General features: G+C 47.2%; 1 protein-coding gene across 3 annotated transcripts in view; it reads right to left on the minus strand.

Moving 5' to 3' along the window:
* ZCCHC8 (zinc finger CCHC-type containing 8) overlaps window positions 1–24,715 on the minus strand; it is a 723,649-nt gene that overhangs the window by 339,472 nt on the left and 359,462 nt on the right. For all 3 annotated transcript variants that reach the window (XM_069619621.1, XM_069619619.1, XM_069619620.1), the window contains exon 8: window positions 74–134. In XM_069619621.1, the coding sequence (XP_069475722.1) occupies window positions 74–134 (61 nt within the window). The remainder of the gene's footprint in view (window positions 1–73; window positions 135–24,715) is intronic.

The raw sequence follows: 24,715 nt of genomic DNA on the forward strand, positions 1-24,715 counted from the left end.
TGCAAATGCTCTAAACAAAAGGTTAAAGGTGGAATACAATTACATTTCAAGTACCGATGGGAAAAGCACATACCTTCGGACAGTCTTTTAACTGATGGTCTTCACCGCCACAGTTGAAGCAATGAGCTTTTGGCCTGAATGTTGGAAACAAAAACAGAATGAACATAACTAAACTTTTAATCACTAGTTGTTACACGCATTGAAAATGTTCAATATATTAATGAAAAGGTAGGATTTGGAAGCTACATACGAGAAGCTAACTCACTTGAATGGCTGGTGGCAGTGGTTTCTTTTTTACTACCTGGTGCCAGGCATCAGCAGGCTGAATCCTCAGCTGCAGTACAGCACCCACGGGAGACCATTTTCCCGAAATGGGGGGGTGGTCTTTTTTTGCTATTTGTCAGTTAGTTTCTTCTGGGCTTTTACTCTTTTTGAATCGGGTTTGAGTCCTTTGTGTGTTCCGCCTTTGGAGGGCTTCAGTCCTGAAGCCCTCCCAGGTTCGTGTATGAGGAAAGGCAGGAAGTGAGGGAGGGTACCGAAACTTCACTGTCCTTTGTCTCTGGGTGTGCCCGAGTGAAAACAGTTTCTATTGGCCGGCTGGCTGTCCTGAAGGACAGACCATCATGCTGGGTAATTGACAGCCTAGGGCTGTGAATGAATGGGAATTTGTAGAAAAAGCGAGGTTTTGGGACTACAGGCAGAGTTAACCACTGGAGGACAACAGCCGATGAAGACGACGTGAAGAGATGCCAGCAGCACCGTCCTGGACCGCAAAGTGCCTGGTGAAGTCCTGCAGCTGTGCGGACCCCGTTTTCGTTTCAACTGGGAAGACCTGTACGGGACGACCTCCCTTAGGCTGGTGGGACCAACTAATCTCAAGACAAACTACATTTTGGCACAACCCCTGACTTACTGTGACTTTCCAATGCTGAAGAATCCCAAAACCCGGGTTCCCTTGACCATCTGCGAGTGCATTTTCTTCCGAAGTGCGAATACAGAAAAAACTTCGTGGGCATCAGAGGCCGCTACAGAAGCAGGACATCTGCGTCCAGAGTCCCCTCACCAGAGTCCAGGACCGAGGGATCAAGGAACTTCTAACCGGAGCGGTTTGTTCTTAGACGCTGAGCAAAAGGCACCATCACCACAAAGTGCTGCTGAATCAAGGAGAATCCATTGCTGTTCTGTCCCTCTCTTGAATGCTGCCGGAGTCCGCAAGACGTCCTCCCTTTTGTCACCACGACCAATGACCAGGAACCACACTCTGCTGCACTGCAACCAGAAGGCATCCAGCTGGAACAATATCTTCACTTCACAGGTACTGTGGGGTAAATCATCCTTTTGCCATTTGGGGTGGTTCCTACCTGTTGAGTGCAATTTTACACTACTCAGAGTTTACCTAAACTCACTTGCACTAGCCTTTCAGCTTGTGCTTCTTCAAGGTGGCGTCTCTTGAGTTAATGTTATTTTCTATTTGAACTATTGACTACTTAGGAACATTTTCTAAGAAGAGAGCATCAGAACTTCGACTTGGCCCATTAACTTTGGCTGTCCTAGCTCCCTAAAGGCTACCTTCTGAACCTATTGGCTTTGGCAGTGCTTGTTCCCTTCTAAGTTTTAATAGTTGACCATTATTGCTGGGATAAAAGACTGCCTGGATCCCTTTGGAATTATCAAACTGTTTTTGTAGAATACCAGTATGTTCTGATCTAACCCTAACCTTTCTCTCCTTTATAACGCAATACTGCAAAGGTGATACAAAATGAACAAGTTACTTTCTTACCTGGTAACGTTCTTTCGATGGGATGGTCCGACGACGTATTCCATATCTATGACATGTAATCACCACAGCTGTGCTGCTTCGGAAACTTTTTCGGCGTCTGCGTCCTGCGTCGATGACGTCGATGCGCCGTCGTCGAGGACCTCCTCCGACGTCCGACGTCATCCGATGTGATAAGTAGGACGCACGACGCCCATAGCCTCAGTTGTAGTTTTTTCCCCCAGAACGTGTGACATAAGTCAACGGCCAGTCAGACACAAAGCCTTGCGGAACGTAAGCTGCAATCGCAAAAGAAATTCTGTAGCGGGGAAGGCAGGGCGGAGCGATATGGAATAAGTCGTCGGACCATCCCATCGAAAGAACGTTACCAAGTAAGAAAGTAACTTGTTCTTCGAGGGGATTGGGTCCTCCGACGTATTCCATATCTATGACAGACTCCCAAAGCAGTACCAAAGCAAGGAGGAGGGAAAGAATTTAGAATCAAAATGTAGAATAGCCAATCAAATAGCAGAGCAAAGGACCGCCTTGCCAAAGGCCAGATCCTGTGCTCGGATGGAATCAAGGGAATAGTGACGTACAAATGTATGTACTGAAGCCCAGGTGGCTGCATCACAGATGTTGCGAATAGGAACACCCCTCTGCAGGGCAGTAGACGCAGCCATACCCCTGGTAGAATGGGCCCGCAAGCCAGCCGGTGGGTCCTTACCCGCCAAACGGTAGCACTCCGAGTTGGCCAAAATAATCCAGCGAGACAAAGTCTGTTTCGTCACAGCTTGCCCCAAACGCTTTCCAGCGTAACCAATAAAGAGTTGATCATCCACTCTGACCCGGGACATGCGTGAAACATAAAAGCTTAAAGCTCTCCTAGGATCAAGCCTATGGAGCCTCTCCTCTTCCTTACCAGGATGCGGAGGAGGATAGAATGCCGGAAGAACACCCTTCTGGGCCAAATGAAATTCCGTCACTACCTTCGGAAGAAAAGAAGGACGAACTCTAAGGACAACCCTGTCCTTGTGAAATACAGTGAAGGGAGGCTTAACTGAAAGTGCCTGTAACTCACTCACTCTGCGAGCGGAAGTAACCGCAACTAAAAACACAGTTTTCAGAGTTAACAGCCTCAAAGGGCAAGAATGTAAAAGCTCAAACGGAGCACCCATAAGAAACTTAAGAACCAGGTTTAAATCCCAACCGGGCACCAGGAAAGGTGACGGAGGGAACACATTAGTGAGCCCTTTCAGGAACTGTGAAATCAAAGGGATTTTAAAGTAAGAACACTCTTCAGACGAGCGCTTAAAGATGGACAGCGCCGCCAGGTAACCCTTAACGGTACCCACTTGCAAGCCCCTGTGGGCCAAAGAAAGTAAAAAGGACAGAACCATGGGGATGTCACATGCAAAAGGATCCACATTCTGAACCCTGCACCAGTCGCAGAATTTACGCCAACGGCAACGGTACAGAGACTTTGTTGCCGGTTTTCGGGCCGAAAGCAACACCTCCATCACGTCCTCAGGGAGGTCCCAATCTTTATACCTCAACCTTTCAGAAGCCAAGCGTGAAGGTTGAGGGATCTGACCTCTGGATGGAGAACCTGACCCCCCCTCCCGTGAGAGCAGATCGTCTCGGTAGGGAAGACGACGTGGAGGGCAGATGGATAAGTCGAGAAGGTCCGGGTACCACGTCCTCCGAGCCCACGCCGGGGCAATGAGGATCATCCGGGAACCGAACTTCCGTAACCTCCGCAGCACTTGCGGGATGACGGGGACTGGAGGAAACGCGTACAGCAGCGGGAACGACCACTCCACCACGAACGCGTCTCCTAAGGCTCCTTCTGGAGGAAATTCGCGCGAGCAAAACCTTTCGCACTTCCGGTTGACACTGGAGGCGAAGAGATCCACTTGAGGGGTCCCCCAAAGGGCGAAGATCTCCAGGAGAATCTCCTGAGCCAACTCCCACTAGTGAGAGATCGCGCTCTGCCTGCTCAGAGCGTCCGTCACGTTTTCGTCTCCGGCCAGATGAACTGCCGAGATCGAAACTTCCTGCTGGATGGCCCAGAACTCGAGCTGCATCGCCTCTCTGCACAGAGGAAGTGACCCTGCCCCCCCCCCTTTTTGTTGAGGTAGTGCATGGCCACGGTGTTGTCCGTCAGGATCAGGACATTCTTCCCTCGCACAGACGGCAGAAAAGCCTTCAGGGCTAGCCTGACGGCCCTCAGCTCCAACAGATTGATATGGAGTCTGGACTCCGACGGAGACCAACGACAGCTGACTGTCAGCCCGTTGGCATGAGCTCCCCATCCCGTGAGGGATGCATCCGTCACTATCGTCACCTCCGGCCAGGGAAGCCAAAATGGAGCCCCCTTCATCAAGTTGCCGGGCGACCGAGGACGGCACCTGAATCGAGTCCGACATCCTGCCGGGGGACTGCGACCATTGCGTCTTGAGTGCCCACTGCAAAGATCTCATCCGCAGGCGAGCCTCTGGCACCAGAAGAATGCAAGATGCCATGAGGCCGAGCAACCTCAAGAACTCGAACGCTGGGAGCGTCTGGGCATGCTGAAACTTGTGCACCATCTGCTGAATGTGAAGAGCCCTCACCTGGGGAGGAAAACACTGCCCCAGGGAAGTGTCGAGCACTGCTCCGATGTACTGGAGCCGCTGTGTTGGCGTCAAATGGGACTTCTTTAAATTGAGGGAGAAGCCCAGCCTGTGAAGGGAGCGACAGGTGATCGATAGATGATCCAGGACTTGCTCGGGAGAGCTCCCCCTGATCAACCAATCGTCCAGGTAGGGGTAGACGTGAATCCCCCTTGCCTGAGATGCGCTGCCACCACCACCATGAGCTTGGTGAAAACCCTCGGGGCGGAGGTCAATCCGAACGGCAGGACCCGAAACTGAAAGTGCGAGTCGCCAACCGCGAACCTCAGGTACTTCTTGTGCTTGGGATGGATCGGCACATGGAAGTAAGCATCCTTGAGGTCGAGTGACACCAACCAGTCCTGAAGCTGAAGGGCCTGGAGGACTTGAGAGAGAGTAACCATCTTGAACTTGTCCTTCCTGAGGAGTTTGTTCAAACGGCGCAAGTCCATGATGGGTCTCAATCCCCCGTCTTTCTTCGAAACCAAAAAATAAGGGGAATACCATCCCTTGTTCCTCTCCGCTACAGGCACCAGTTCTATGGCGCCTTTCTCCAGCAGGGCTCGAATTTCCTGCGCAAGGAGCGGATCCGGACTCTGCAAAGAGAGGTTCCCCGGTGGATTGTTGCGAGGCCTGTGCCGAAAAGGAACACAGTAGCCGTGGGTTATGATCTCCAGAACCCACACATCTGAAGTAATGGCTTGCCACGCTACAAGATGCTGCGCCAGCCTTCCCCCAACCGACGAACCATGGGACATGGCCTCACGACTGAGTGGGAGCGGCTGTGGCGTTAACGGAGGGCAAAGAGGCAACTGCCCGAGCGGCCTTGGCTCCACGGGTACCCTGTCGGCCACCTTTGGTACCCCTGCGTTGGCCTCTTTGACTGCCAGCTCCTCTCGCTTTACTGAAGGAGGAGTAATAGCGAAAGGAACCACCCCTCCACTGTTGTCCCCTAGGACGAAAAGGCGGAGGTTGGCGAACTGCAGCGCCCAACGACTTCGCTGCAGCTTTTGAGGTCTGCAACCTCTCAAGGCTCTCGTCAGCCTTGCTGCCAAAAAGGTGTTCACCATCAAAGGGCATGTTGAGGAGCCGGGACTGCACATCAGGCGCAAACCCCGACTTCCGCAACCACACAAACCTGCGTATCACGGTGCTCGCCGCCATGGACCTACTGACGCATTCAGCTAAGTCCAAACCCGACTGAACGGACTCATACATGGCATCCTTACCATCCTGGACCATAGCAAGGAAACCATCCCGTTCATCCCCTTCGGGAACATGTTCAGCCGCTAACGCAACACAGTTCCACAGAGTGTGCGTGAAACGTGACAAGGCAGAAATGGAGTTGGCCGCCTGAAGCGCCATACCACCAGAAGAAAACACTTTCTTCGCCCAGCCATCAAAACGTTTGTCGTCCCTATCAGGAGGGATGGTAGGGTACGACGCCTGCTTCGCCGGGGCCGTGGCCGCCTGCACCACCAAACTCTCCGGAGTGGGGTGCCTGGTCAAGTAGCAGGGGTCGCCACTGGCTGGACGGTATTTTCGCGACAAGGATCTGCCCACCGCCGGGAGACTCTCCGGAGCAGTCCAAGCCGCCGCCACCCTTCTCTGTAAAGCCATATGGAACGGCAGAACCGGGTCAGTTGGGGGGACCAACATCAAGGATGTCTGTCAGATCATCCTGCACAAACTCCCCTGGGGGAGCAGACCATCCCAAGTACTCAGAAACCCTAGCCAGAAGGCGCCGGTACGAGGAATCAGCATGAGAGCCAGGCTCAGGCCTACAAAAAAACTCCACCTCCGGAGAGGTGTCCAGTCCACTGGCATCATGCAGTGACTGTCTCAACTCGTCAAACTGACTATGGCCCGAGACAATGTCATCCGGAACCTGACTAGGAACCAGGCCATCAGAATCCTCATCCGCCTCTGAAATATAGTCCAGGTGGCGAAAAGAAGGCACTCGAGAGTGCTTGCTCTTAACCAGAGCCTTCCTAGGGGGTCCACCCAAGCCCTGGGGCACCTCCGACACGAAAGGCGTCGATGGCGTCGAGCGAATCGGCGCCAGCGTCGAGAGAACCGGCATTGGCGCCGATGTCGAGGAAATCGGCGTCGACGTCAGATGCAGCGCCTCCAGAATCGGCGGCGTCGACACAGCCCTCGAGGCCGGAGCCCCGAGCGTGGCCCTCGACGACCTGAGCGTCGACGGCATCGACGACTTCCTCGGAGCCAGAGCCTCGAGAAAGCCTGTCGACGCCCTCGACGCCACAGACGTCGAAGCCTTCTTCGAAGACCTCACAGGTGCACACGGTCTCGAACGCGTCGAGGACCGGGACCTGGAACGGGTACGTCGAGAACGAGTCCCCTTGTCCGAACGGGACCTCTCCCGTGACTCGTGCCGACCACTCCTGCGAGCGGTGTCTCTCGACCTCACACGACCGACCCCACTCGGGGGCGCGGACGGCTGAGTACCCTGCGACTCAAGAATCGCCAACATCTGTTTCCCGAAGGAAGCCCATTCCTCCGGCGTCGCACGGCCCGAGGGGTAAGCGACGTGCCGGGCAGAGCCCTCCGAAGAAGACCTGGAAGACGACCGATGTCGGCGCTTCCGAGAATGCCTCGAAGAGGCAGAGGAGTGGCGAGACCGACTCCTAGAAGGAGACCCACGAGACTTCCGACGATGACACGGAGAGTCACCCCTCGAATCATCCGTCGAAAGCCCCGCAGACTTAGACTTCCGGGGCTTGGACACCCGACCTACCGACAACTTCTTACGTTCGCGTAAGACTTTGGACGTGAGCGACTGGCAGTCGATACAGTCATCCGTGTCGTGGGCCTCCCCGAGGCACCAGAGGCAGGCGTCGTGCGAGTCCGTCACCGACATCCTGGACCCACACTCCTCGCACTTCTTGAAACCCGGACGCGGGGTCGAAGACGAAGTAGACATCTTCAGAAGGATTTTCACAAACGAACAGGTTCGAAGAACCGAGAAGAACAGAACTCCAAAGAGTCGAGGCGTTTAAACCGAGAAACACGAAGCAACACGTTCGCGGAAAAAACGGAACTGAGGCTATGGGCGTCGTGCGTCCTACTTATCACATCGGATGACGTCGGAGGAGGTCCTCGACGACGGCGCATCGACGTCATCGACGCAGGACGCAGACGCCGAAAAAGTTTCCGAAGCAGCACAGCTGTGGTGATTACATGTCATAGATATGGAATACGTCGGAGGACCCAATCCCCTCGAAAAGTTATTACTGACCTCAAATGACGTCGCCCTTAAGGCTGGAAAATGTAGAACATGTGAAAATGACTTCCATGCTTTATTGTTCACTTTTTTTATTGAATTTTAATTTGGGATTAATGTTACTATTAGTTACTGCTTTTTAAAGAATGCTTTAAGTATCTTCGCGTATAAATATTTATATTATAACTGATGCCTGTACTTTTCATTGTACTGCTCTAACATTACCCCTCTTAATATAAGCCTGGCTGCTTGGTCACACTACCGACTTGGGTAGTACAGGCCTATACTAAAAGGTGGGTTACCTAATACCAAGAGAAGTCTTGTGTAGTCGACACCAGTTGGACTGCACTAATTCTTACCAAACAGAAGATTTGAGGCCATTCTAGTTTTAATGAACAGGGGCACTCTGGAGGTCAGTCAAAACCCAATCAAGGAAGCAATTCAGAGCGGTTAGGGAGAATTCTCAGAAATGTGCTAATTCCTCTCTACCTTAGAGACTCCCATCTCTTTAGCTGGACTTTAGGACTTTTCATTTTTAACCTGGAGAGAGAGACCTTTTTCCCACTCTCTCATGTATTTTTCTGTGATTCCAACTCTGTTTCTTTTGGTTTTGGAGTCTGACAAATTCCATAGTCATCTTTTTACATTGTGACACAGCACCTTCAGTGCAGTGGCACAGGGGAGCCCTTTGGATTTCCCAAAGGTTTAAATACCTTCTCTTGGATAAACGGTTTCCAAGAGCAGTGAAGTGAAATTGACTTTACTTAAATTTGTAACTTTCTAGACCCAGCACACACTATCTTACAATAGGGTGCTGGAGGGGTTACTTAGTATCCACTTTGTCTAGTTTCTTATGTAACATTTTTATGCTACCCTTTCTACAATTAATGGCTGGTGTAATTTTAACTTGTGTTTTTTTATCACGGGCTGTGTTCGCAGCTACAGTACAGCACCCATGGGTGTCCATTTTGTCAAAATGACCCAATCTTTTTTCGCCATTTCTTGTTGCAAAGGTCCTTCTTGAGATTTACTCTGCGCATGAAACCAGGTTTGGTCCCTTTGTTCGTTTTGTCTTTGGCAGGATTCACAAGTGTAGCCCGCCTCTGGCTCCAGAGTATCTGGCAGGGGCAGGAAGTGAGGTGCCTGAAACTCCCTGTGCCTAATCCCCTTGGTTACAGGAATGCACCCAAAAGGTGATTGGCCGGCTGGCTGTCCTTGGAAGACAGGCACCCTGCTGTGTGATTGACAGCTAGGCTACAAACGAATGGGATCAACCTGAATACAAGGCAATGCTTTTTGCTTGGAAGGCAGAGTCAACCACTGGATGAAGGAATCCGAAGAACTTGTAAGAGACACCTGCTGCAGCTCCTGGACCAGTGGTTTGCCCGGTGAAGCCTTGCTGCAGTGCTGAAGCTCCGAATTCGCCTCTACTAGAGAAGCCCGGCTACGGACAACTTCTCCCCTTGGGTTGGTGGGACGAATCAGCCCCAAGACAAGCTCATCTGGAAATCCTCTCGGAGCTGGCTGTACGTCCACTGCTGCTGCAGGAACAGATTGCGAGGGGGAGGGGGAGGAACACCAGAATCGAGTGCAAGTCTGACCTAAGCCCCAGGAAGATCCTCCAGACTTCCAGGAAGCAGGACTGACCAAGCCTGAGCCACCTCAACAGAGTGCTGGACCCCAGATGTGAGGTAAGTCTGAAGTGGTAGCCGAGAACCACAGTGGTGCTATTTGCTGAGATGCGAGGAGCTGAAACCGTGAGGTGCTTCTGAATTGAAGTGTGCCCTTTGCTGCAGCTGACAGTCCTATTGCAGTGCAGGCGTCCCCCGAAGTCCCCTCTCCTATCCCCACGACTGAGGCCCCCGAACAGGATCTACAGAGCTGCACAGGAACTGAAGCATGCTGGAACCATTTCTTCTAACCAAAGGTACTGTAAACTCAGGGGACTTACCTCTTGTTGTATGCCCTTACTTCTCAGTTGAGACTTGTCATGGTTGCTTCAGTAGAGTTGCTTACAGCTTTACTTCTCACAAGCCTAAACAGCTTGTGGCCCTACACTGATTTTACTTTTTCTACAATGACTTCTAAAACACTGTGCAAGACTTTACCTGCAAGAAGTGCTTCAGCTCACCTAGACTCTTGTTCAATTGACATTGGCTGTCCTGGCTCCATGATGAAGGACTTCTTCCCATGATTGTTTAAGGGTCAACTTCCTTGGCATTGGGTTTTCAAAAGTACTTTCCTGCTTCAGAATATTTGTCTGATCTCTTGTTTTATTCTGATAACCTTTTCTTTGACACTCATCTCAGTATTGCTCTAAATGTACCAGATATATATTAATGTCCACAGTGCCCTAGCTAGTTAAGTCACCCGAGGGTGTAGGAAGTGTCTGTGTGCCATCCCCAATGGGTACTTGCTGATTAAGAGAAACTAAGTGTATTTTTGAGTGTATGTGTGCGTTACTGTTATATTGCTCCTTCTGAAGGCTTATTCAAACCGACTTAAATTAATAATTGTTTAATCAAGAAACTTTGAGTGTAAGGGTTTATTTTCATACTTGTCACTGTGAATCTCTGTAACCACCCTACTGCTCACATTGACCCCTCTTGAGATAAGCCTGGCTGCTCAGCCACATTACCAAACTGTGTAGTACAGACTTGTACCAAAGGTTGGGTTCCTATTGCCAGGAGGTAAAGGTTGTTGTAGTGCACCCAAAGGGTACTGCACCAAATCTTGCCTAACAAGAGCAGGCACAGCTATTCTCAGGAAAGTTCGAGTGAGGTCAGGAGCCCACAAAGAGTCCACACAGCAAAGCACACAACTCAATTTAGACCGGAATGAATACAAAATACAGTATTGATTGTAGGCCTTAAAAACACAAAAAGAAAATTACCTTAATAATAAACAGTCACAAGTGCTACTCCCTAGTTCCAGCAGACCAATCCATGGGGGGGCCTTGAGCCCAAAAGGTCACAATGCTTCTCTCAGCAGCATGCATCCGTTATGGGAGTTGTCCCAAAGTCCACCTAGAGTAAGACGTTTTAACCTTACCCTGGCTTTTCAACCAATGCCTGGCAACTCTCACTCATTGAACCGCCATTTCTGCTCCAATTTTCAGTGCTATGCTGGCAACAACTCATTTTCAGACTCCCCTCTGCCACCCCTTCACCTTCTCTCATCTAGGATTGCTTATCTGCCATTCAGGATTGGTGTGCCGCCAACGATCCTCATCCGCACACCTTCACCTTCCTTTACTCCCTCTGGTCGGCCTCCCTTGGCCCCCTCCCATCCCTAAATGCGAGGCTAAGAACCTCAGGGTAATCTGACTCTGTGCTTTCCTTCTCTGCACACATCTCAGATTTCCTACTGCACCTCCACAGAGGAATTCTGCCTTTCCTCTCCTTCCCCCAGAAGCTCACTGTCTCTCGAGCCCTAGTTCTCTCCAGGTTGGACTATTGTAACAGCCTCTTTCTAAATCTACCTGCTTCGACTCTCCGCTCTTTGCAACTTATCCAGAACAGGACTGCAAGACATCCTCGGCCCCAGCACTGGGATTGTATCTCTCCACTGACTCCCAGTGGCTGCAAGGATCAAATTCAAAACCCTTTGCATTGACCACAAGGCTTTCTGGGGCCCCGAGTTCAAAATACCTTCAGGTGTTCCACCGTAAATATCTTCCCTCTCGAGCTCTTCGCTCCTCTACTTCCAACTCCCTCAGGGTCCGTTTTTCAAAGAAACGAGCTGGGGTAGATGTGTCTCTTCGGCTGAGGCATCCCTCTGGAACAGCCTCCCAGCCATTCAAACTTGGAGCACCATCTCCGGTTCCGGAAGCACCTCAAGATCTTCCTCTTTGCTTCTGCCTTCGCCCCTCCTCTCTCCTGCTGATCTGCTCTCTCTCGGCACCGTGTACCAGACCTACCTTCTGACCCCAGGTACCTGCTCACCCTGCCACCCACCCACACTGCCTCTTGACAATCCCTCGCACTGGGGCCTGTATCTGCAACCATACAGTCAGTCTCCCCTCCCCCTTTTTTCTGCACTACCAGACTCACCCCGTCTGTTGCCGTAAACCTAGCACTTGCCACCTGTTGGCTGCACCGTTATCAGTTATTATTTATCTGTTTTCCTTTGCTCTGCACTTTCCACTACTCCCCCCTTCCATGCACCTTTCCCCCTGTTCCCTCTCCCATGCACTTGCGCGTTCTCAATAGTAGGATCGTTGTTTGGTTCTCCCTTGTACCCCTCCCTTGCCTCGTCGCGCTTACACTTGTGTACGAGTGCAATACAAATAAAATATCAATAAAACAATCCCTTGTCATATAGGCCCATACTTCTAGAAATCTGTACTACTCAAAGATTTGGTAGTATGGCAGAGCAGCCAGGCTCATCTTAGGAGATGTGAACTGTAGGCAAGTACAATGAACTCAGTAAATGTTCTCTTGTAGGTAAGGAGCCTATTTTGTTGGGTGCCTACCCCAGTGGACCTCAGTGCCCTCCTTAATGATTGTGGACTTAAAAATCACGGTCGCATGACTGAGTAACAATGGAGATTCCTGGCTCCCTTACTCCGTTCGAATTCAAGATGCAAAAACACGTCGAAACACGTGTGATCTTAAAGGGCAACCTTTCGAATCAATGCACAATTAAAAGCTCAAACCTTACAACTTGGAGAATAAGAGGCAGTGGTTGCCTTTCTTTTTCTCCTAGATAAGGGCGCATGATACTAGCTAAAGTAACAGTTTTTTGCATCTTGAACTCAGTAAATGCACAGGCCCAAGGAAACTTGTAGTTCTAAGTAAAATGGAAATTTTATATACACAAGGTAACGTTATACTCCTGCAAGTAAGTACAATTTGAAAGAAACAAAATAGGAAACATAAGCAATACTTCAGGTGAGTAAACCAATAGTACAGATCATGAACACAGTTCAATGGTAAGTAAAATTACTTGCTATAGCAACTCAGAAAATGTTCTAGTGTAGGAATAAAAAGGGTTATTCAACACCAACAATAGAAGTTCAATACTTTAAAAGACATGTAATACTTTTCAGAGGCCTGAAAGCTTTAGCAGTCTATCCCTATCTAGGTATGAGTTCTTCAAAGTTAGATTGGAGGTAAAACGGGTAAGGCACAGCAGCAGAAAAAGGCAACGTTCCAGAAGATTCTTCTATTACAGGTTAGTAAAAATGCTTGTGGGTCACAAAGCTTTCAGGAACTTTGGCAAAGGCTCACTATGGTCGCACATGCATTAGGCCTGGGCGATTAGTATGGGCAAGTGTTAAGAAAGATTCCTCTTTACGGCACACCTTTCCTTCCATTTTTATGGACCCCCAAACGTTTTGCTTTTATTTTTTATCCTGTCCTGTACTTTATACAGTGCAGTGAAGCCTACACTGTCTTTTGGTCATCTGTTATGGGGAAACAAAATGTCCTCCAGGCTGTCAGTACTGAAACATTGTTTTCCTTAGTCTTGTTACTACTTTTAGTAATCTGTTATCCCTTGTGGTAACTTAACATTGTACAGTGCATCTCACAATGCAGTACAATGGGGTACACTTGTTTTTGTTCTAGACTAACAATAGATTTTTGGTTACTCTAGGTGTGATAAATGGACAAGCTTGTGCAAACAGTGACTTACCATTTTCTGGTGCTTTTCGTTTTAGCCTTACCGCGTTTGGCTGTTAGTAAGATTTTCATACTAAATCTTACTGACCTGTGTCAACCCCAGAACGTTTTGATTTTTTACTGGTGGATTCTTTTTCCTTCTACCTCTGAGTGGGAACCTTTTTCCACACTCACAGAATCTTTTACTCTTTTTTATGGGTGTCATTTTTAAGACTCTCCAATAAGTGCCTATTGCTGCTGGGTTGCCTTAGGGGCTGCCCTTTAACTTTCTCTGGCTAACTTTGAGAGAACTACAGTTCCCAAGGGTAGAAAGGATCTTTCGATCCCTTTGACATTTTATTAAGTGAGAGCAGCACCCCCCACATTAGGTGGAGTGCTGGGGAGATGCCAAGTATCCGCTTTCTCTTTTTAACTAATATTTATGTTACAAGGACAAACTTACCTTTAATGGCTGGTGGTAGTGAACCTTTTTATTCATTCAGTGCACCTTTACTGCAGGCTGTTTTCACAGCCCCGGTAAAGGCACCTTTGGGTGCTAATTTGACCAAAATGGCCCATGTCTGGTTGTTCCTTCCTGCAACATCCAGCCTGGGAAATTCCTTTGTGTGATTTTCATCTTCGGCAGAAGTCCTGTGGACTCCCGCCCAGGCTTTAGAGTGTCTGAAAGCAGGAAGCGAGGGAGGAGTCCAAAACTCTGCAGCCCTTTGTCTTCCAGTCTGAGTGCGAGATTCCAGTTCTAACTGGAAGGCTGGCTGTCCTGAAGCAGTTGCCAACCCCCACCCCCCAGTTTGAATGTTGCAAGGCTGTTTGGCTGGATTCCTGCATAAAAGTCTGAACCTGGAAGCTGAAGAGGTAGTCGACCACTGGAACCAAAACCGAAGATGAAGAATTTGCAGCAGAAATAATTTCCAGCGACTGTGCTGTCTAACCGGAGCCTGCTGTAGCCCTTCCTTCCAATCGACCTGGGGACTATGAAAACAATGACCCCGACCCAGAGCATGGTGAAACAAACCACACTCGGGAAGACCTGTATTTTGAGCCATCCCATGCTGTGCTGCGACCTTGCGGGGCTGTAATACCCCAATTCCCTGGGACCTAGAGCTATTGTGCGCTGCACGGTCTACCTGTTGGGGAGAATTCTCAGAAATGTGCCAATTCCCTCAACCTTCGAGACCCCCAGCAACTTTGCTGGATTTAGAGGACGTGATTTTTTTAACCTGGAGAGAGAGAGACCCCTTTTCCCACTCGTGTATTGTGATGTTGCTACCCAAGACAGAGGACTAAAGAAAACAGACGGAAAACCTTTACAAGGTGACACTTGAAAGAATCGACAACGCAGATGACTTGATCCTAAATCGCCACAATGTGTTGCGCTTACTCCATCTAATCCCTAGCTTGAGGGCTATAGTCTGACGATCTAAGAATTGTGGAATTTTGCGACGAGAAGAGAAACGACAAAGTCAATTTGCACATGCACTCAAAAATCATATTTGACATCTTACTAGAGGCCAATGCCGTCTTGTTATCTCTTGGGTTTGATATTTACAAGAGTGCAGAGAGGTGTCTGGAAGTCGACTCATGCACGAAGATGTTGGATCAAAGGGTTGTGTCCAACGGCCTCTCGACGGAACCATCTAGTCGAATTAATCTCACTGAATGCGCAGTGCAAGATGTTATCACCACCTGTCAGACTGAAGACTTCTCTCCGAAATTCGGGGATCAAATAAAGATAACCATTGAGGGCTCATCACTGGGCGAGGCTGAAGGCAACTTGGAAAGTTGGGGCCAGGGAAATGATTGGGCTTGGATCGCGTCTGCATTAAACAATAATGTGACTCAATGCCAGGTGTCAGGGCAAAGGACCTTACTTAAGCTGGGCTCCTGGAACACAAGAGGCTTTGGTCATCTATTCCTAACACCGTGGATGCAAGAAGTAGACTTGGTATGTTTACAAGAAACCTGGTTACTGAGCTGCCCTAACTCACAAGACTTTGAAATAGCAATAAATCCTGCTATAAAACAATCAAAAGGAAGACCAATGGCTGGTCTGATGATCGCTGTAAAAAAAGCCAGTGGGCTTAGAATCGAATCCTCGACCAATGTTTCCCCATTTATCCAGAATGTAAGTCTTGACCTTAAGGGAGGTAAATGGATTATGCGAGGTCTTTAACATCATTAATGTCTACTCGAATCATTCAGCGACAGGGACGACCCGATTCATAGATCAAATAACGACAATAATAGACGCTTTAATAGACGGCTGTAAATCTCCGAATCTGATCATTTGTGGTGACCTTAACACAGATTGTGTGAAGCACGTACAGCTGAAACTAACCAGAAAAGGAGTAACCTCCACCTGTAAAGAAGCAGCTGTTAAATGGTGTCTGGAAATGGAAGCTAGAAGTTTGTTTATGCTAAACGGCAATGTGGAAGGAGACATCCCTGCAAATCCAACATGGCGGAGAGTTAAAACGCACTCAATTTTGGACTACATGTTTGTGACTGATGCAGTCCACACACGAGTAGCTTGGTTTGAGGTCAAACCGATGGATCATAGTGATCATGACATGGTGCTAATGAGCCTAATTACATCAAGCTTGTCAGCCCTGCAAACTTGGCCCCATGCGGTGTCCGTTTGCTCAAACAGAATACGTCTGGAACTTAGAGATGACGAAGTAACCAAAATCGTGAACAATTTTGACCAAGTAGATTGTGGGCCTGAATACTGAGTTCACTGAGCACAAACAAGGCTTGAAAAACAGAAAATTTGCTCATAAACACACATTTGATTTGATTGTACAACAGCGTAAAAAACGAATGCGACAGGAATTGAGAAAACTACCAAAGGAAAACAACGGGGTCTCTGTCCTGAAAAAGAAAGCCATCAAGCAAAAATACAGGAATTGGAGTAAGTCGCATAAAGCCACTCTTCTGCAGAACGATTCAGAAGCAATGATGTCCAAAATGTCGAACAAAAAGTCAGACTATTGGAGAATTATTAACAACAAATTTGCTCCACAAGATTACCTGCAAACAAATCAAATCTCTGAAGCCACATGGGTTTCCTTCTACACGGACATGTTCATTGAAGAGGGTTGTGTGGAGGCTCACCATCCCTTGAAATTGACTCACTGGGCTCTAAAGTTTGAGTGACAGGACATACTGAGCTCAAACGAGTTAATGCTTCCAGGGCTCCAGGTCCTGACGGACTCAAACTTCACCATTAAGTGTAATGCGGATTTGTGGGCAGACTTCTGCACTACCCTGTTGGACAGAATACTGCGTAAATGTGCTTCTCCGACATCATGGAAAAGCGCTATTGTAGTACCGATCTTCAAGAAGGGCAATAGGGCTGATCCGAAAAATTATAGACCTATTGCTCTTCTTGACGTTCTGGGTAAAATGTATGCGACTCAACTAAAACAAATGCTTTTAAGGTGGGTCAGTGAATGTAATCATGTGGATCCAAGACAACCCGGATTCGTAAAGGGTGTGGGGTGTGGTCTCAACCTTCTCTTATTGAATCTCTTCAAGTTGGAAGCTATAAGAACAAACACAAAAATACTAGCATTGATAGACTTCTCATACGCATTTGATAGTGTTGATCGTGGAATCCTCTGGAACAAACTAACTGCATGGAACTGTCCCCCGAGCCTCCTGGAAGCAATTAGAGAACTCCACACCAACACAAACATCAGAATTCGAGGGGACCAAAGGGGGAATCTGTCCAAACCGATAGAGACATTTAAGGGTGTGAAACAGGGCTGCCCCCTGGCAGCGATCATCTTTAACCTGTTTTTATCTGACGTTGGTGAAGCCTTTAACGAAATATCTTCTTTTCCACCAAAGGTGAATGGTACCCACGTGAGTTGGCTACTGTATGCAGACTACTTGATACTCCTAGATATGACATCTATCGGTTTTCAATGCAAAGTTGATGCCCTAGAAGTCTACGTACAAAAGAATGGCCTGCCCATTAATAAACAAAAGTGCGAGATTCTGACCTTGCAAAATCTACGGACGATAAAGAACAATCAAAAGAAACAATTCTGGAAAAAACAAAGCTGAACATCTTAAGAGACACAAGATACCTGGGCATGAGATTAAGCTTGAATCTAAATGGTGCCCCATGGGCAGAACTAGCTAAATCCAAATGCCGGCAACTGGCTTGTCAAGCATCCATAATAAACACAGTGTATGGGAAATTTTTGCTAAAACCGACCTTAGCATTTGACCAACAAAAAGCTGTTCCAGCAATAACCTATGGGGCGGAAAATGCTCTTGGTTGTTCGTCTGATCTTTGGAATACCTTAGAAAATATTTTCTGGGTGAAAGTGTTAAATCTCCCAAGAGGAACGGCTACTGTCTTTTCGGTATGAATTGGGACTAATCTCGATGCACGCAAGAGTGAGTTGGAACTTATGTCTGTTCAGAAAAACAAAATTGTCACCAACGGTACTGCAGTTTGATACTAAAAACAAGCACGACGTCAGACTGTTGTGCTCTCTCGATGTGGAATAGGTACTGTATGGAAGTGTTGGAATTGAACAACATTAAGTTATCAACGGTGATAGAAAATCCAGATCTAGCAAAAAAAAAAAAACTGGAGCTCAGACTGGTATCAAACATGCGAACAAAGACGGAAATCAAGATCACTTGCGGAAGTACCGAGTGAGGCACAAGCATGGGAGATTCTAGAAGACTATCTGGTTCAATTTCCGGACCAAAAATCGAGATCGCTATACATGCAGTTCAGACTGAACGTTTTAGACACTAAAGATCGTTTAAGTTTACGTACAGTAAACACTGATCAGCTCTTCCGGTTCTGTGCATCTCACAAAGAGACGCTCAAACATTTAGTTCTTTTTTGTCCACATCTACGTACACTGAGATCCCGTACTCTTGGCCATGTCATTTTGAAACAGCAGACCCTCTATGCGGATGAGTGGTGGGCTTTAATGTTCAATGGAGCCAATCGCAAACTCATGTTCTCATTGATAACATTTCTCGAGGAACTAAAAAAACGTCTGCAAGAACATAAACTTGAGTAGGAAAAAGTCATCCTTAAACATGACGCAAAGGATTGCAGTCTGGTCCTGCCATGGAGTCAGTGGACACATGACGTGGCTCGGAATGATTCTCGATGAACTTGGTGGAAACTTGAGATGTGAAGGAGTGATAATTATGTGAATGAGTGTGGTTCAGTTTTTTAAAGGTTTAAATAAACCATAATAAAAAAAAAATTTTAAAAAAAGAATTGGGATGCTGTAAACCGTTTCTTTTGGTTGTGGAGTCTGAGAAACTCCATAGACATCTTTTACATTGGGTCACTGCACCTTCAGTGCAGTGGCCCAGGGAAGTCTTTCAGATTTCCCCGAAGTTTAAATATCTTCTCTTGGATAAACTACTGTTTCCAAGAGCAGTAAAGTGAAATTGACTTTACTAACATTTTGTAACTTTCTAAACTCAGCACACACTATCTTACAATAGGGTGCTGGAAGGGATACCTAGTATCCCTTTGTCTAGCTTCTCATGTAACATTTTTTATGTTACCCTTTCCTCACAGAATGGCTGGTGGCAGTGATTTTGTTTCAACTACTGTGGTGTGCATTTACTGCCCCGGTAAAGCCCCAAGGGTGCCATTTTTTGTTAAAATGGCCCCGGTCTTCTTTTTTCGCCATTTCTTTGTGGAAAGGTCCTTCTTGAGATTTATTCTGCGCGCCAAACCAGGTTTGGTCCCATTGTTTGCTTTGCCTTTGGCGGGATTCACGAGTGAAGCCCGCCTCTGGCTCCAGGGTGTCTAGGGTAGGCAGGAAGTGAGGGAGGTGCCCGAAACCCGCTTTGCTTAGTCTCCTAGGAGACCCAAATGCAATCTGTGGTGATTGGCCGGCTAACTGTCTGGCAAGGACAGTCACCCTGCTGGGTGACAGACAGCTAGGCTGGAATGAATGGGAGAGAACTGAATAAAAGGCGAGTCTTTTGGCTTGGAAGGCAGAGTCGATCACAGGACAAAGGAACCGAAGAACTTGGAGATGACACCGGCTGCAACTCCTGGACCGTTGGTTGGCCCAGTGAAGCCCTCCTGCAGTGCCGAAATGCCAAGTTCACATCGACAGAGAAGCCCCTGCCAGGACGACTTCTCCCCTCGAGTTGGTGGGACCAATCAACTCCAAAGTAAGCCACCTGGACATCCATATCAGAGCTGGTTGAATTTCCACAGAGTTGCTGCTGGAAACCTTATAGACGGGGAGAGGAACAGATTGTATACGTTGCGTTTAAGCTAGCCAAGAGCTCCAGGAAGATTCTCTCCGGACTCCCAGGAAGCAGGAATGACCGGCCCTGAGCCCCCTGAGAGTGTGGGACCCCAGAAGCAAGGAAAGTCCATCTCGACAGCCAGGAACCGGTGTGTTGCTATTTTCGGTAGACGCGAGCAGCTGAAACACTGAACAGCCACTGAAAGTGAAGTTTGCTGGTTGCAAGTTTTGACCGTCCCAGGGCATTGCAGGAGTCCGACGTCCTCCCTCTTGTACCCACGACTGAGGCCCAGGAACAGTGAGAGCTACACAGGAACAGGAGTCATCTGCTGCACCTTTTCTTCATTTTAAAAAGGTACTGTACAAAGTCTGAGAGAACTTAACTCTTGCTGTAGAGTTGCTTGCATCTTCTACCACTCACAAGTCTAATCAGCTTGTGGCCCTACATTTGATTCTTCTTTTCTTCAAAGACTTCTAAAACATTGTGCAAAAAGACCTTTCCATTTACCTACCAGAGGCGCTTCATCCTATAGAAGACTTTTTCCCATTGACTTGGGCTTAGCCAATTGTACTGAATGACTCTTTCTGGGGGGGATCCAAAAGTATTTGCCTGCTTGAGAATATTTGTGGTCTCTTGTAGGTTCTAAGTAATCTTTTCCTTTTGACTTATTACCATATGATTCTAAATGCAACCGTTACATATTAATGTCCCCAGCACCCTAGCAATTGAAGTCACCTGAGGGTGTAGGTAGTGTCTGTGGGCCAACCCAAAAGGGTATCTATTGATTTAGAGATATTAAGAGTGTGCATTTCATGAAGTGTATTTGAGTGTTACTATTATATTGCTCCCTTCTGAAGAAGGCTTATTCTAACTGACTGATCAATAAAATACTTGTTTATTCAAGAAACCTTGAGTGTAAGTTTATTTGAATACCTGTAACTGTAAATCTCTAACTTCACTACAGCTCACATTGACCCCTCTTGAGATAAGCCTGGCTGCTCAACACGCTACCAAACCTGTGTAGTACAAGCTTATACCAAAGGTTGGGTTTCCTATACCTGTAGTCGGAAACTCGCTGAAACTTCGCAGGCATCCTGCTGGATCTCCAGAGGCATGATTGCAGTACGTAAAATCTCCTTAAAAGAGTTCTGGACCTTGCAAACGACGGAAACCGACCAGCGATATTCTGTTTTCTGTGCTCTTGAAAAAGGCACCAAATCCAAAGCCGCAAGAAAAACCTTGCCTAGAGCCTTCCGTGTGATCCTTGCTGCAAAAGTCCTTCCAGTGTCCCGTCTTCTTAAAGGAATTCAAAAACCACGTTTTTGGCTGCAGATCCTGAAGTCCTCCTGCTGCAAAAATCATCTGTGCCGAGGTACTGTGCTGGCTTGGGTATTTACTTACCTTAAGTCTCTAGTGATTCCTGTGTAGTTAGGGGTGTTATCTGTGATTGGGAGTCATCTCGTCCAGTGCACCCAGGCCCCTGCTGGAATCCTTCTAGGGTGTCTTCTGTGAAGCACCTGGGCCCGCAGCTAACTCTAAAAGTAAAGTATTTACTTGTTCTAACAGTACTCCTTAGGAACTCTGACTTTTGCTATTTAAGAACCCATCCTGACCTGCCTGTTGCACACTAGACCCTAGTGACCCCCCTTCTGCCAATGAGAACACTCATGCGCCAAGAATAAGGGAAATACTTCTAAGGATTGGGCCTTTTGCCTAGAAAAGAGATTAAGTTTTAAAAGTTACTTACTTGCAAAAGAATCAGGTTGGTAACAGAGTGAACAGTTACAAACGTTATTACTTACCTTAGACATTTTTTGCAGTTCTGAAAAGTATATGTAACATCTTTCGCTCCTTAGAAACTGTTTCACCATTCTAAAAGCATGTTGATGTAAGGTTAGATTACTCACCTGTGATTTGGTTGTGCCACTTCCCAAATGTAATGCTGTTGGTTTCACTTCACTATTCCGGTTAGGATAAATGTATGAGTGTCCCCCAACTGGGTCTTGCTTCCCCTGACTTGCTGTTAGCCTGTCCAGAATAAGTCTGCATTAGGTTTTACCTACCTAGAATAACGTGGAGTCATTCATAAATTGTAACACTGGGTTTTGCTTTCCCTGGTCAGTTGTAGACACAAAAAGTCTTAGGTTTTTACCTGACTAAGTTGCTTACAGTTACTGTAAAAAGTGTATAGGTTTTACTTACCTTGAGTATAACTGTTATCCTAAAATAAGTTATTGCTTCCCTTAGTCTGTGAACCGAAAATCAACTATAATTAAATATTGCACTGCAAGGTGCAACTCTCCTAGAATAACTTATCTAGAAGAGTTATAGGTTTATACTGGTCCTAGAATCTGTGTTTCATTAGATCAGAAAAGTATATTGTCCAGTTTACATTATGGATTTTCTTGCTGCGCGTCACGGTACAACCAATAGGGTCTACTACCCATATATTACTGAAAGTAATGTTTTGATTTCCCTAGAGAACTCCGTTTCGGTGTCCCAAATAAGGTTATATGCTTTGGCCTGTGCAACTTTAAGCATAGTGTTGTGTTTGTAGAATTGGGGTTATATATAATGTGTCGTACCCATTCCCCCCAAGATTTATTATATATAAATAAACCATTTATTTTTTAGAATACATAGTGTTTCAGTGTTTCTTTGGACCATTTGTATCAGAATTTTTTATTTGTTCTGATTCGACAGCCCTCTCTCCCTCCTAAGAGAAACCTGACTGCTCTCGCTACGATACCCTGAACTCAGGTGGTACAGCCTTATACTTGGAGTGGAGACTTGCACTGGCTGAGTTGAATGGTTTTACTAAGCCCTTAGTTAGACTTCGGAAAAACGGCCCCAACAGCTACTAAACATGGCTAGTGTCCAAACATGGCCGTGCCATGTGGTTTTTCGCTTGTCCTTTAACCAACTTGTTCTTTAGCCTTCTTCCTGGCCCCTGAGGCCAGGAAAATACTTAGAATGACTGAGTGCCTGGGAAAGCAGAGGCTTTTGGTGGACTACGTTTGTTTGCTGGCAGGATGTGAGTTAGGACCGTCTGGTCCCAATCCACAAACTGGCTCCAGTGTGTCTGAGTGATATGCATGAGTGTTCCTTCCATTGGTCCTGATTGAACTGCTGGGGTCCATGTGTGGGGCTAGTTCTGCTTTCGGGAGTTTTGGCGCTTATCTAGCTTTCAGGATAAGAGGACCCCTGCACCCATTCTTGAGAGATCCTGGAGTTAACCTAAAGGAGCCAAGACTGCGGTCCAGCTGTAAGACCATTGAAGAGACCGGAGACCAGACAAAAAGGCCCGGCGACCAACTTCTGCTGCTGTTCTGGAGGAGCCCTATCTTGCTATTATCTTCAGCAGTCCTGCAAGGGAGCTTGTCCTGGGAAGAAGTACAGGGGGTAAGTTACAGTGGTCCTTACCTGCCCCTAAACTCCCTTTAAAAGTCTTCCAAACTTTTATAAAATGTTTGCTTTACTTTGGCTTTGCCACTGTTTGCTCACGCAAGCCTTCTGAAAGTTGGGGACATTTCTATTAGTTAGAATACACTGTCGTCTAACCCTGGGAACTATTGACTGGACCCCAGAGACCCTACCTTTATTTTTTCCTGCATAACAAACGGTCGGAACTTTGCCTAAACATTTGCGCATAAGGCCCCAGACAACTTCGGGAAGGACTTTTCAAGTTGGGGTTTATTCTCTGTGGAACTGTTGTACATAGCACTATTCTTCTACAGGAGTTTGATTTGTTTTATGCCCTACTCTAGTCACTGTATATATGTAATCTATTAGTGTTGTGTTCGACTTCTACATGTTAGTAGACATTGTTCATAGTGATCTTTGGCCATTAATAAATAACTATTTTTATACATACTGTCTAAGTGTAATCTGTAATTCCCATTGTGTGTACTCATTGTGGACAGTTTACAAGCTCACCGCCTCTTGAGACTTAATCTAGACCTCTCGTCGCTGCTTCCTCGAACTGGTTTGGCTACAGCTCCCAGAGTTGTCCCCGTCACAATACAGGTTGGCCTTCTACACACCTGTCCACAGACCAGAGTATAGAAAATCAGTCCTAACAGTGAAAACACAAACACAGAAATCAGCACTCCAGCAACAAAGGAGTGACAGAATGACTTGAGGAATGTACTACCACAAGTCGCACAGTGCCCGATATATGAAGATGCAGCTGAATTTTCTCATGGTGCATTAGTGTTGGACCCGGTCTCCTGTTCCTTGGTCGTGGTGAAGGAGGGACTCTGGAAGGGATGTCGCAGCAGCAGTTCAGAAAAAGGACTCCCAGCAAATGATTCTTCGTGCTCCAACGGACAGCAGTTTTGGTGAATTTTAAGCAGCACCCAGAGTGAACTTTTACCGCCCGTTCAATCTGCCTTGATTCTTCTGTCGTACACTTTGGTGAGGGGACTTATCTGGTCTGGGGAGGTCCAACTGGAGCTAACCAAAGTTCTGGTAGGATTCGGTCACGGCAAGACTATGCACTGCTAGGGACGAGGGTCCCAGGGTGTTGGTGGTTTGCAGTCCAGAAAGGTCACAGCACATCATGTGATGTCTTGTCTTGGTCGGCTAGTTGGTCCGAGCAGCCAAAAGGGGAAGGAGTCCTCTTCGGAGCTCGTCTATTAGTAAACGGGATCAGGACAGCAGTGGTCTCTTCGGGGTTGCTGGAAAGGCTGCATATGTGTCTCTGGTCATCTACTTCGGATCTTATGTTCCAGCGGTCGACTTGACTTCTGCCTCAGGATCCTCATCTTTTATTAGGATAGCTAAGTTTCGGGATCGACGTGTGTTTAGTAGGCCTACAATTACACCATTAAAAACTCATACTCGAAAAAGGAGCACACACCAGGCAAGAAGCAACGCTATTTATTACAACTGGGCGAGCACAAATCAAACAGAACAGTGGAATAGATCTGATCGATGAGCTGGCATCTGAATGTACTGCAAACATTAGTTTTATTCCATAAAACAATAGTCCAACCACTTCCAAATACTTGCAATTTAGAACATTCACATTCTCGATGTTTGCCAGAAATGTCATTGGCCAGTCCACGTCATATCCTCTGTGCTTGATTTCCATTAGTAAAATATGATTGGAGCAAAAAGTTAATTAAGTAATTAGTAAAATATTTGTGCTGACCGCCAGAACTTTAATATACTGCCAATG

The sequence above is a fragment of the Ambystoma mexicanum genome, chromosome 10 (assembly GCF_040938575.1).
Source record: "Ambystoma mexicanum isolate Mex_15411 chromosome 10, UKY_AmexF1_1, whole genome shotgun sequence".
Lineage (NCBI taxonomy): Eukaryota > Metazoa > Chordata > Amphibia > Caudata > Ambystomatidae > Ambystoma > Ambystoma mexicanum.